At 40.4% G+C, this 12,922-nt stretch overlaps 2 protein-coding genes across 2 annotated transcripts; both read right to left on the reverse strand.

The window, feature by feature from the left end:
• Positions 1-5,402: 5,402 nt before the first annotated feature.
• tmem119b (transmembrane protein 119b) lies at positions 5,403-8,656 on the reverse strand. Its single transcript, XM_079657470.1, has 2 exons — positions 8,165-8,656; positions 5,403-6,801 (listed from the first exon to the last, which is right to left on the reverse strand). The coding sequence occupies exon 2, from the start codon at positions 6,783-6,785 to the stop codon at positions 5,928-5,930; it is 858 nt and encodes a 285-aa protein (XP_079513596.1). The 5' UTR covers positions 6,786-6,801; positions 8,165-8,656; the 3' UTR covers positions 5,403-5,927.
• Positions 8,657-9,222: 566 nt separating this feature from the next.
• Positions 9,223-12,879, reverse strand: LOC307023857 (uncharacterized protein). The gene is made up of 3 exons (XM_079657469.1): positions 12,567-12,879; positions 12,232-12,342; positions 9,223-11,752 (listed from the first exon to the last, which is right to left on the reverse strand). Exon 3 carries the CDS (start codon positions 11,742-11,744, stop codon positions 10,209-10,211), a length of 1,536 nt encoding a protein of 511 aa, XP_079513595.1. The 5' UTR covers positions 11,745-11,752; positions 12,232-12,342; positions 12,567-12,879; the 3' UTR covers positions 9,223-10,208.
• Positions 12,880-12,922: the final 43 nt, after the last annotated feature.

The following is a 12,922-nucleotide window of genomic DNA, read 5'->3' on the forward strand; positions in this document are numbered from 1 at the left end:
TCAATACAGGACATTCACTAAGAATTTACACTTGTATTGTGAAAAAAAAGATCTGCACACTGAATAGTTTTCTTGTCTAACAGGACACAAGTTTGTGACGTTGGAAATACACTCACTGGTCACTTTATTAGGTACACCTGCTCAGCTGTTCGTTGATGCAAATATCTAATCTGCCAATCACATGGCAGCAACGCAATATATATAGGCATGTAGACATTCTCAAGACGGCCTGGTGAAGTTCAAGCAGCGCATCAGAATGGGGAAGAAAGGTGATTTAAGTGACTTTGAACGTTGCATGGTTGTTGGTGCCAGACGGGCTGGTCTGAGTCTCTTTGAAACTGCTGATCTGCTGGGATTTGTACGAACAAGCATCTCTATGATTTACAGAGAATGGTCCGGAAAAGGGAAAATATCCAGTGAGCGGCAGTTCTCTGGGCGAAAACGCCTTGTTGATGCCAGGGGTCAGAGGAGAATGGACAGCCTGGTTAAAGATGATAGAAAGACAACAGTAATTCAATTAACCAACCGTTTCAACCAAGGTATGCAGAAGACCATCTCTGAGCGCACAACACGTCGAACCTTGAAGCAGATGGGCTACAGCAACTGCCTATCTGCAGGTCCTCCTTCATCAGACCTGGTGCTGTCCTCCTCCTCGCAGGAAAATACATTTCTATCTCATTCCTCTCCGGCCAAACCAACAGACACAGAAGTCCATCACCCTGAGGTTTCTCCACATTCTCTGCAGCTCTCTGGGAACCACACAGTCTAAATTGAGCTATATAGTGGAAATGTATCATAAGTCTCCTTAAATTATATATAGGCCACTATAACTTTTATTTTCTATTGAATGTTCTCACGCTTTCAACGGACAGGGTGTCGCCTTGACCATTGTCAGGGAAATTACCATATGAATGTAAGCAAATGTAATCACCTTGTGTGCATTATTACCTCGTCTATCCACCCCTCTTCAATAGTCTTAAACGTAGAATTTGATTGGCTGAGACCTTCACTTTCCTGTTTTTTTTCCTGTATAGGATGCTTTAACTCTTTATTAAATAACACAACTTTGGTTAATAGAAGTTGTTCATTTCTTACCAGAAGGTGATTAAGTGGGGAATTTCCAACACAATCTACCCTGTGAATATGAAAGGGGGGGAAATGAGTGTTATAAATGCTTTACATAATTCAAAATATAAAGTTGACTGTCATGTGGGGCTCAGGTTTTTAGGTTGACAAATATTACTGTATTATTAATATATCACGGTTTAATTTAAAAGAAGAAGAGGACCCTCGAAAAAAGATTGGTCTCAGTACATTATGTTGATTTTGTCCTTTTAAATTTTTTGGCTAAAGTCAAGGAGCTAGAATGGGTACTTACATTTGTTATGTATACAGTGTGGTTTCAACACAATCTTTGTGATTTTGATATGAACTCATAATTGAGATTAAATTACAAATATTATCTTGCTGTTTTAATCCCCTTCAGACTGTACAAAAGGATATATATATATTGACAATTTAGTGGTAATGATGTCAAATGATTTACATTAATCAGAAAATATTTTCCTTTGTTCTGACCTCTAAACTACTGTTACAGGCAGATTCATTTGCAATAATTAGAGCTAAAAAGGTAGGGCGATATGTCTTTCCCAACCACCGACATATTCGCTCAGGTGTGATTGCGTGCAGGGCCTCAATAACTGCAGGTGACCGGTGATCAGTCAGGATCTCAGCTATAGCTGATTCTCTCACTTTGTTGGTTCTCTGCCGTTACCCATAATTCATATTCATATTTTTGTCACGTCCCAAACATTTTTTTTTTCATGTGGCCCTTACCCTCTCCGTAGTAACACACACAAAACAAAAAAACAAAACAATCGACAGTGAAAACCATGGTGTTCTATTTTCATTCAAACAGCAAATTATACCCATTCCCAGGAAATTGTTTCATAATGCTTTTTAGTGGTGGAGAAATAAGTGAAACAACAATGTACCAATACTCATTTGAAAATGAAGGTTCAACATTGTCAGTTTAAGAAAGATAATGATTAAAGTACAGAGCTATTTTAATTATATCTTTATAAGTTTGACAATGTTAATATATTATTTATGTAACATTTTCCATAATCTTTACATTTACAATACAATCCATGTTGATTATGTTAAAGATTTATAACAACATTTTATTTTGAACATAAGGATGGGATGCACAGAACATAATTATCTTTCGTTCAAGTCCAAAACTAATAAACATAATGGTTCATCATCATCAACAAATTCAATTGGTTTATTGTCAAATGTAAACAGTCACTGTAAAAATGTTCTCCAAAAATAAATTATGAGGAATGCTACTTCTTTCATAAATATTACGTATAAGTTGCTCTTATCATTCATAACCTATGTTTACAAAAAAAGTGTTTGTTTACATAAACCGGGCATGCGCAGACGCAACTACTTAAGCCCCTCCCTGAGCAGTGACGTGTGCACACAGGTTGCACAAGAGGCTTCTAGCTGCCCTCTACCAAACTGCGACATTCGTCTAAATTGTCAACATGGCGGGTACCGTTGCTAAAACATGTCTCAGTCCTCTGGCTCTTCTCACAAGGAGGCTCTCTGCTCCGGAGTTCATCACCCAGTGCTGCTACCACAAGAAGGTAAAACACTTATTCTAGCCTCACCATGGGGAGAGTTCACTGTATAATAGCTGCTGTTTGGCTAATGTTTACTCACTATTACCACTAGCTTTGAGTAATAGCGGCTTAAATGGAGTATCATGAGAAACGGGGTTACATTGCTCATACAATTTAGAAACAGCTGGTTAACCACCGAAAGAGTTATGTTGACAACATTGTTTCATCCTAGCTTGTCAGTAAATTAGGACGTCACTAATCTAATCAGCTGGCCACTGCCAACACTTTAATACTTGAATTACATCTGATTAGCTTTATGATTTAATGAGCTTTATTTGCTAGAAACCTGCAAATATTCTGTTTCATAGCCTTCCTTAGGAAAATGTGTGTTTTTGTTCTTTATGCAATGCAGCATCATAAACATGTCGAGTTAATCCACATGTTCAGTTTGGGTTTAATTGTCTAATGTGATCCTCTGATGCAACATGGAGAGAGTGATATAATCGATTTATAATATAATATTGGTAAACGGTATCTCGCTAAATGTTTAAAACTGCTAAGGCCTATACCTTTTTGTTTCACGTGCTTTTATTTGCTGTGACGTACTTAGCTTTACATTTAGCATAATGGTTCTGCATCTTCTAGCATTTAAAGATGTAAACAAAACAAATCCTTAAAAGATCATAAAGTAATTTGTTTTAAATAAGCAATTCTAAACAAAAATAGTTACACTTTTTTTTTTTTAAAGGTCATACCTTTGTGTATCTACATTTTGAGGACAAACAAACACAAACGTACTATGATAAAGGGTGCAAATGTAGACTTTTTTAAGGTTATTTTGTGATACAATGTCATACACTTTATGTTGTGTAAGTCAGAGTGACTCAGCAGAATTAGGGGGAGGAGGGCTGGATGCAGCAGTTTATTTAGTTGACATTGAAATCTGGTCCTAATCTGTGTATTCCAATGTCTCTTACGTAATGGTAAAAATGTGCAGTTGTATAACAGAGACAAAGATGCAAAAGCCTGCCAGGATACATTTATAACAGTATTGTGGAATAATGTCATATACAGAAATCAGAAATAATGTATTTATCCCCAGGGTAATTTGATTTGGTAAAAGTTGTTCAATTTTACACAATTGTTATGTAAAAAATGCTTTATTTTTTTTAATGTTTTATTGTGAACTTGCTAAAACTGAATTTGACATTACTCTCTTTTCTTTCTGTAGGTGGTGGATCATTATGAGAACCCAAGAAATGTGGGCACACTGGACAAAAGCTCCAAGAATGTAGGGACTGGTTTGGTTGGCGCTCCAGCCTGTGGAGATGTTATGAAGCTCCAGGTAAGTGTGTCACTAAGCATGGATGGATTACACCCTTTATTTATACACACAGCCATTAAGACTGATTTATATTCACACATTTAAAAGTACTTAGAGGAACGACACACTTTGCACAGAGAGATTACATGTGTCTTTACCAAGATGATGGCACTAAGTCTTATATTATTTATTCATGCATTGCTATAAAGCATTTCCCTAGTTATCTTTTAGAAACAACACAGAATGTAATTTAGTTGAGCAGTAGCCGGAACCATTATGGTAAGCCACTGGTATAAAAAGGGAATTGTTACTTGTATGTTTAAGAACAGAATCAATAACTTATACAATGGAGTACTTTCTTCCTTTGGCATTTAATTAAATTCTCATTTGGACAGATTGAGGTGGATGACCATGGGAAGATTGTGGATGCCAGGTTCAAAACATTTGGCTGCGGCTCTGCTATCGCCTCCAGCTCTTTGGCCACTGAGTGGGTGAAGGGGAAATCTGTGAGTGAACACATTAAGGACACTTGTCTGCCTCTGGAGATTGTGTCCTGTATTTCTTTTTATCCTCTTTTGTTCAAGTGTTAGTTACTTTGTCTATGTTCTTTTTCTATTAAGGTGGACGAAGCTTTGACAATTAAGAACACTGACATTGCCAAAGAGCTCTGTCTTCCACCAGTGAAACTTCACTGCTCCAGTAAGTTTTGAGCATTTGTCATTATATTCTTCCTTTCCAAACTATTCCACACATGTATGTATATCTAATATGCAGAGGTGGGGACTCGAGTCACATGACTTGATTCGAGTCGCATATTTTTGGGCTTGAGAGACTAACATTTGATAAAATACTTGACTTTGTATTCATGACTTGAGACTTGACTTAAGCTTGAGATAGATGACTTGAGTTTTTAAAATTAAATATTTGTGTTTGTGTTGACATATTATGTTTTTTGTCAGTCTGTCTTAGATTTCAAATGATTAACTGTGTGTAATGAAGATCATAGTGTGGGTTGAATCCATTTTCATCACAGTGACTTGCACATGTAGGACTTACTCCCACCTCTGCTAATATGTGTTTCTCCTCAGTGCTTGCAGAGGATGCCATCAAGGCTGCTCTGGCTGACTATCGCCGCAAACAGGACGACCAGCAGGAGGCAGTGAGGGCCAGCGTTTAAACGCAGTGCCTCACAGTGAGCTGGGTGACCACTGGTTGCTATCTGCTGCCAATAGGAGAAGTAGCAGTAGTCCAACATCCTCAATTCCCTGCAGTATTGATGAGGCACACCTAATATGTTGATGCACACCATCGTCAACCCTCGTAGCAGTATAACAACAGGCTTCCGTGCTCCTGTAACCCTGCATACTGTATCGTATAGCCTGTCACGTAAACGCACAATGTAAACACTGTTTGGGCTGTTGATACAAAAGTGAGCCTTATTTTTGGGATTGTGTTTGGGGTGTGATGGAGATAATGATGAAAGCTAAGAGCTGTATCCTATATGCACCCTAAGCACTGACCTTTTGATATGCAATAAAGTAAAGTGGCTTGAAACAATGAAAGGGTCCATTTGTTTTAAGTGTTATTTATGGTTGTTTAGTAATCCTTCCTTGACAGTCTGCAATAAAAGTATCTTGAAACCAAAACCTCTTTTTTGAGAAGTGGTTTTCTTTACCGGTCTCATTTTAAACATGTATGTACTGATCTGTCAATACTTTTGCAGAAGTACATAATATTTAGGATGTACATTGTTTAAGTTATTATACACGTGCTTAGCGAATTGTTCTGAACCTGATTTTAATGTAGTTTTGTCAGTCAATCTGAGCAAAGCAACAGCCTTCAGTGTGCACCTTCCCTGCACTTAATATTAACATACAATAATGCAAAAATGGCTGAATGAAAATGTGGTGTTTAAGTAAGTTGAGTGATTGTCATTCCTGGAGTCAAAGCTTTAATGTCAGTTTTCAGAATATTCAGAAGGCAGTTTTCTCTCCTGCGATCAGCTGAAGTGAAGCCGAGTCATTGTGGATAATCATAGAGGATGGCCGGAGACCCCTGCCAGTCAAAGGCTCCAGTGGATCCTCTTCTTCTGGAGGATTCGTCTCAGGGTCTCCTCCTGCAGCTGCTTCACTGTCAGAAAGCTCACACAGCTCCTTCTCCTCAGGGAGAGTTGGAAGTAGCTCCTCCAGGATACTGCCATCTGCCTGAGAGCTATCCTCAGGACTCTGGTCTGCTACTTTCTCACTAGGTTCTCCTCCCTCTGCAGCATCGACACCTTTATTTGGTGTACGCAGCCTCTTGGCAGCCATCATGATGTCCGCCTGGAGCTGCTTGTGAGAGTCCACTGGCTCACTTTCCTGCTCAGGTACGGGTTTTTCTGGCACTTCATCAAAGATCTTAGCTCCTCCGGTTTTGTCCATGTGGTCCACGTACATTTTTGAGGGGAAGGCGGACGGGTAGTAGGCATTGACTTTGCGCTTGCGGCTCATTATGATTGCTCCACAAATAATGAGGAGGACAAGAAGGATGAAGGAGCCTCCAACAAGTATAAGGAGCATGTTCTGCAGCAGAAAGTCCACAGCTTGAGTCAGAAAGTCAGTTTCCACATGGACGGGGCCAACAGGTGTGGTCTGGTACTCAGAGGAAAGGTGGCCAGTGGTTTGATACTCAGAGGAAAGGTGGCCAGTGGGCAGAGAGGAAGTTGAGATACTGATTTCTTCCTCATCTGTACTTCCTTCTTGAGGACTGTACAAAGTGAATGGGTTGGCCAAGCTGCTGCTGATGCAAAACACCACGCAGAGACCGAATAGATGAAGGGCCATCGGGAGCATGGTTTCCCCTCAGGATCTGTAAATAACAGTGAACGGACATGTCAGTGCCATATGTGGAGATACTTTTCATACCTCATGTATTGACTTTACATGTGATTCACAGAGCTGAACATCTGTTTTTATGAAACATAAATGCCTGGTAATCCATTTAAAATAAAATGCTGCATCCTGTTCTAAAAAGGTATTTCCTGAATCCTCAAAGACCTTTCTTAACATCTGGCTGGAAGGATATTCCCTCCACTAAAGAAAGTTGCCAGGAGTCACATATCTATGCTCTATTTGCAAGTTACACCACATTTAAATCGTTTTTATTATCAGTTGTATTTGTCTAAATAGTTATATTGGATTAGTTCATGTTCTTTTCTTTCACAAAAGTTGCAAAGGCCTTATGGTGTTGGCCAAACACATACTAAGCTCTGTAACTTAAATGTACATTAATACATTGGGATTATCACACAATTATGATAAAAAGCATTGATCCATTTGGTAATACATCCATAAATACTGCCTCTAACCAATATTCTATACTGTACATATCTCTGCAGCATATCCTACAGTGGCCACCTTTTATGCAATTTCACCTGATTGTACCTTGTTACTTCTTCATCAAAAATGTAAATAAATTGGCTTTATTCCATCTCAGCCCTGAACTATTAGAAACAACAAGTGTACTGAGCAAACATGCTGTACAGTAGCAGAAACCCAGTGTACAGAGTTACACATATTATATAAGAGCATATTTCCCCATTTAACCGTTGTGTTAATGGCTATCATATATATTAGAACATACATTAAAACGATGCCAAATAAAACCAAAAACGATCTGCATGGATATCCTGAAAGGGGTACGAGTGTTAAGGTGTTTGTCTTTCAATTTGGGTGACCTGACCCTTTAAACCCTGCTGTAATGTTTTAGTTGGATCACAACCAGCTCTCTGCACAGTCTTGGCTGCAGCTCCAACACTGTTATCCTCATGCTGCTCCAGATGTGTGCAAGCTGGGCTACATGAGGCTCCGTCTCCTCCAGAAAAAGGGGAGTGGGATGTATTTTATTTTCAGCATTAATCACAAACTTAACCCAACCAAATATACATGGCCACACATGTCTGAGCAGCCAGACACATACACATATAAGGCATACACATGGAATAAATTGTCCCTTGCTAAAAGGAACTCTGACCTAGATTCTGACTTGAATGTCGTACAAAATATTGTCTCTTGACTTTTAATAGCCATTAATAATAATACTTCCTGAGGGTTGATGCTGCCCTGAATGCATCATGATGCTGTCACATCAGCCACTTTAAATTCCCAATTCCAAGAAACCTCCAATGTCTCTCCAAAAAAAACGTTATCAAATGTTGAAACATTTTACTCACCATCCACTGTGGCAGGAGAAGTCTCTCTGTTGGAATCCCCTCTGAGGGATGATGTGTGAAACCGGTCTGGAAAAAATAAACTGTGAGGGACAGACAGCACGGCAAAGAGTTGCAAATGCTCGGCGAGCCACGCCACTTCTGTAGTTTCAGATTTCAGGCTGGAGGTTTGTCTGGATAGTGCCTCTCCACTGTTCTCCTCCCCCTTCAGCCTCCCAGTGAGTGTCTGAGCTCTGCGGCCTTCACACAGATTGTTCTCGTTAGGTAGGAGTTTATAAAGTGCTGTGGGGGCAGGGACCCCCTCTCCTCTATTCTCCTGTGAGGCTAACAAGATGTGCATGGCATAGACATAATGACAATGAAAAACATCACAAACAAACACTGGAATGTCATTAACTGCAACATGTGTTTCTCCTTTTAATATCTCTCTCCATGATTTCTGCAGGAGAAGCCTCTCAGTGACAGTTTGGCCTTATCTTCAACCTCAGCCTCTGACAGTGATAACTAACAGCAGGCAAAGAGAGTCAGGGAGCAGATTGTAAGAGTGACCGGCTAATGCAGGAAGAGGTTAATGTTTCCTGTGCGGACAAACCCCGTAACAGTCAGGAGAAGGGGGATTTTTCTCCACAGGAAAGCAATTAAACTCAGTGTGTGTGTGTGTGTGTGTGTGTGTGTGTGTGTGTGTGTGTGTGTGTGTGTGTGTGTGTGTGTGTGACCACTTTAGGGGGAGTGTGACCGCCTATGAGAGGGCCATACAAGTGATTGTGTATGTGTGTGAATGCATTTTGGCCACTTCTGCTGTGTCTGAGATCAGGCAAGACAAGTCTAGCTTTATATGGTCATTAGGAGCATGAGATGATGTCCTGCAAACTCCAGGTTTACATTTGTCTCAGTTCTGTTGATAGTCACCAGTGACTGTTTCAGTTGCACATAGCTCACTGTGAAACCCCCGCCCCCACCAATAAGCATTCAGGGCTCTGTTTTCTTTTTGCAAGAAGGGAAGCGAATATGAAATCCAGTCCAGCATAGGAGAGAAGCCTTTCATAAAATAGGGAACTGACTTGTTTCAAGGAACACAGTTTTATTGTGGCTGTTTACCATTTAGAGACAAATGCGGACTTTAAACACCTTTAAAATTGAACAAATAGCTGTTGTTTTCACTTGAAATCATCATACATTATTAGCCCACAAGTTTTTCTTGGTCAATAAAGTATAATCTTTTTCAAATAATTTCCTTAGAAGTTGTTAGCCCCAATTAAAGCTGTTTGATTACCAAATAACAAATTCCCATTAAATTAAAAATAGCTAAGACTCTTATGTAGGCATTACACTTAGTAGTACTTTCAAAAAAATTCATTTGGATATCAGCACAAAACTAACAAAGTAAAGAGTGTCAGAAAATAGTTTCCACGTGTCCCAAAATAGTACTAACAAACAGTATTAGGTGATACCAAGCCAACGTTAAGCATTCCAAATTGTTAAATGAAGCCTTATTTTAATAAGTTATCATAATATACAAGCTGCATCTCTACACCCGGATAAACAAGGCACATACAGTTTACCATCAATCATACAGTGAAGCCCTAGTGCTACCAGAATAGCATCTGTAAACTGAACAGTGTCTGTGAAGACTAATCCCTTGACAAAACAAGCCTTCCTGTCTCCTGTTGCTAAGTGAAATACCGTCAGGGCTCAGCTCAGGATGTAAAAAAAAAACAGTCTTTGATCAGCGTCTTCATCCTGAATTGACTTAAAGTCTCTTGTGGGCTGGTATACAAATATGCAAAATGTCATAACTCTTGCAGAAACATTTGATGGCCTTGACAAACGCCAGATATGCTTAATGGTGCATTAACACGAAACAGTGACTGTTTTGGTTTTGTGTGTGGTTCCTATGTCTGTTCCTTCGTAGCGATAGAGCATGCAGTCAAGCCAAACCACCAACATCCAACCGGAAGCATGACTTCATGCAACTGTTTCCGCTTTACAGAGATCATAACCATCAGTCCAATCTGAAGTCTGATTTTAATAATAATAATAATTCACTCTAAACATAGCGGTCATTATCTGGAAGGAAGCTGCTGAGAGTGAGGTTGTCTCCTCCGTCCTCATCGCTGTCCTCCGCACCGTGCATCACCAGGACTCCATTAGTGACTGCATTGCGTTGCCTCGAGTACGTGTAATCCCTTTCAGGCAGCAGGGACGAGATGCAAATCATCTCTGTGGCCGGCTGAGGCATCTTCACTTTGTATTTCCTTGATGACAGCCTGGTGCAGAGGATGATGGTGGTAACCATGAAGAAAGTGGCCAATGCAGCCAAGGAGGAAATGGCGATGAGGCAATGCTTCACCAAGCCCCGGTTGGAGCAGGGTTGGGCCTCGGTGCTGGACGGGCTCTTTGAGACTTCACAAGGTGCTGTGGTAGTTACCGGAGTTTGTTTGGTGGTTGGAATTGGTAACCTTTTGGCTACACAAGCAGGAAGGGCAGAGACATTGGTCGTGGTGGATACATTGGTTGGGGAGACATCGGTGGTAGAGAAGGTGGATGGGGAGACATTGGAGGAAGAAATATTAGAGGTAGATATATTGGATGGAGAGACATTGGTGGTAGACACATTGGTTGGGGAGACTTCGGTTGTAGAGATACTGGAGTGGGAGTCATTGGTGGGGGAGACATCGGTTGGAGAACCATTGGTTGGAGAGACATTGGTGGTGGAGACCATGGTGGTGTACACATTGGTGGTGGAGACATTAGTTGGAGGGACATTGGTTGGAGAGATGGTGGTTAGGACAATGGTGGTGGACACATTGGTGGTGGAGATGGGTAAATCGGTGGAGAATGAGTTTGTGGGGGACTCAGCTGTTGACCTCAACCCTGCTGTGCTAGGAATATGTGATGTGGAGACAGGTGTTGTCTCAGAAACGGGCTGAGACGTAGAAGAAATCTCAGTCATGGTGGTGGATGTGGAAATGGTTGTAGTAGAAGCTGAGGGACTGACGAGGGTCTGGGTAAAGACTGGACCCTGAGCAGTATTAGCAGGAGAAGTGGTGTAAGACAACTGGGATGATACTTCAAGCTTATGGGTGGAGGTAGGCTGCGGCGAAGACTTTGCCAACGCTACAGAAGGTGTTAAAGGAGCACTTATATCGGTGGTGGTGGGTGATTGTTGATGTGTCTGATCCTCCGTAGGTTTTGCTGCCTCTGAGATTGTGGTGTGGGACGGATGTGCTTCCTCTGAAGTTGTGCCCTCTGCTCTGGAGGTTTGAAGCAGTTGTGGAGCTGAGTTGCTTGTTGTTGCTTCTACAGAGGTTATAGCAACCAAACCAGAGCTGTCACTTCCGCCAGTGACGATTTTCATTTCTACAGTGGGCATCACAGTGATCTCTGCTGTTGCATTTGTAACTCCTGTAGGTTTGTGAGTTTTAATATGAGGTACATGTGGACTGGTCATCTGCTTGGTTGTCTTGTCTGGTTCAGGAGTTGAGTTTATTTCTGGGATGGACACACTCATAGACTCCATAGTAAAACAAATAGAAAGTCCCCACAGTAAGGCCAGATATGTTTTCATGTTGAGTAGCACCATTGTTGTTTCTGAAATGACAGAAAGGATTACAATTTAGCTTTGCTGATTTAACTTGACATTGTGGTAAAAAGACACAAAAGTAGAAAACATGTGTCATGGGTGCGATAGTGACATCTTATGAGGACATGGTCATGCGTCTTTCTCCACACCCATTGCTACATTTTTAGGAAAAAACAAGAACTACTGCATTTTGAGAGTACATTTGAAACATATTTAAAAAGGAGTCTACACAAACAGAATCTACTTTCAAATGTTTCTGTATATGTAAGTGGTGTAGCCTGAAGCAAAGGTTACAAAGTCAGATGTATGAAGTAAAGAACATATATAAATTAACCTTCTTTCAATGAATATCTTAATAGAACAAAAAGCCTTTGGAGAGCAAGTTTAAGACGCTATTCTACACCAGTCCATTACATAAAAGAAAATAGTAGATCTGAAAGCAGAAACGTATAACCAAAACTAAGAAATTAACTGGTCAGTGTCTTACCTTGCTGCGGATTAAGCACAGGGATGGACGTGAGGGTAAAATCAGACCAAAGTTCATCTCATTTCAGCCTCTCAAGAGAACATACATCAAGCAGACATGCCGCCTGTAACACTGCATGATAGAAGAAACAGGAAATGTTCACACACGTTTTTTTTTAACGCCTATGTACATTCTCAGATAGACTCAGATAGATACAGATACAAACACTCCCCTTAGAAATGCAACGGTTCAGTTGCATCAGCAAGGAAGTCAAATGTATCAGAATAATCTTTTAATCTCCTCACATCAATTCAATTTTTCAAGATCTTCTAACATTTTAAGAAGAAATGTCTTACCTCATTATTGGAAAGTTAGGGGGAGCTCTGGTTAGGATGGTTGCTCTGCTTGTACTGATTTTCGGACAAGTACTTTTTATAAAGTAGTAGGAAGTAATCAGTTCTGTAAACAGATCATTCTCGTATGTCAACTTCTGATCACACTTCTGTTTAAGATCGGAGCTTAATGTCATGTGGGCAAAAAACAACCCAAGGCCACAGTGAAAGACACAAGAACAATTCAACACTTAATCATTATAAGATTGATTTAGTGCTCTGGCTTAAGGACATTTAGCAAAGACAGAGAAAATGCACGGCTTGGACTCACCCTTTTGTATCCTGTGAGGAAAAAAAAGAGATGTTCAAGTGGGGCAACT

Source organism: Notothenia rossii (genome assembly GCF_949606895.1).
Source record: "Notothenia rossii genome assembly, chromosome: 11".
Lineage (NCBI taxonomy): Eukaryota > Metazoa > Chordata > Actinopteri > Perciformes > Nototheniidae > Notothenia > Notothenia rossii.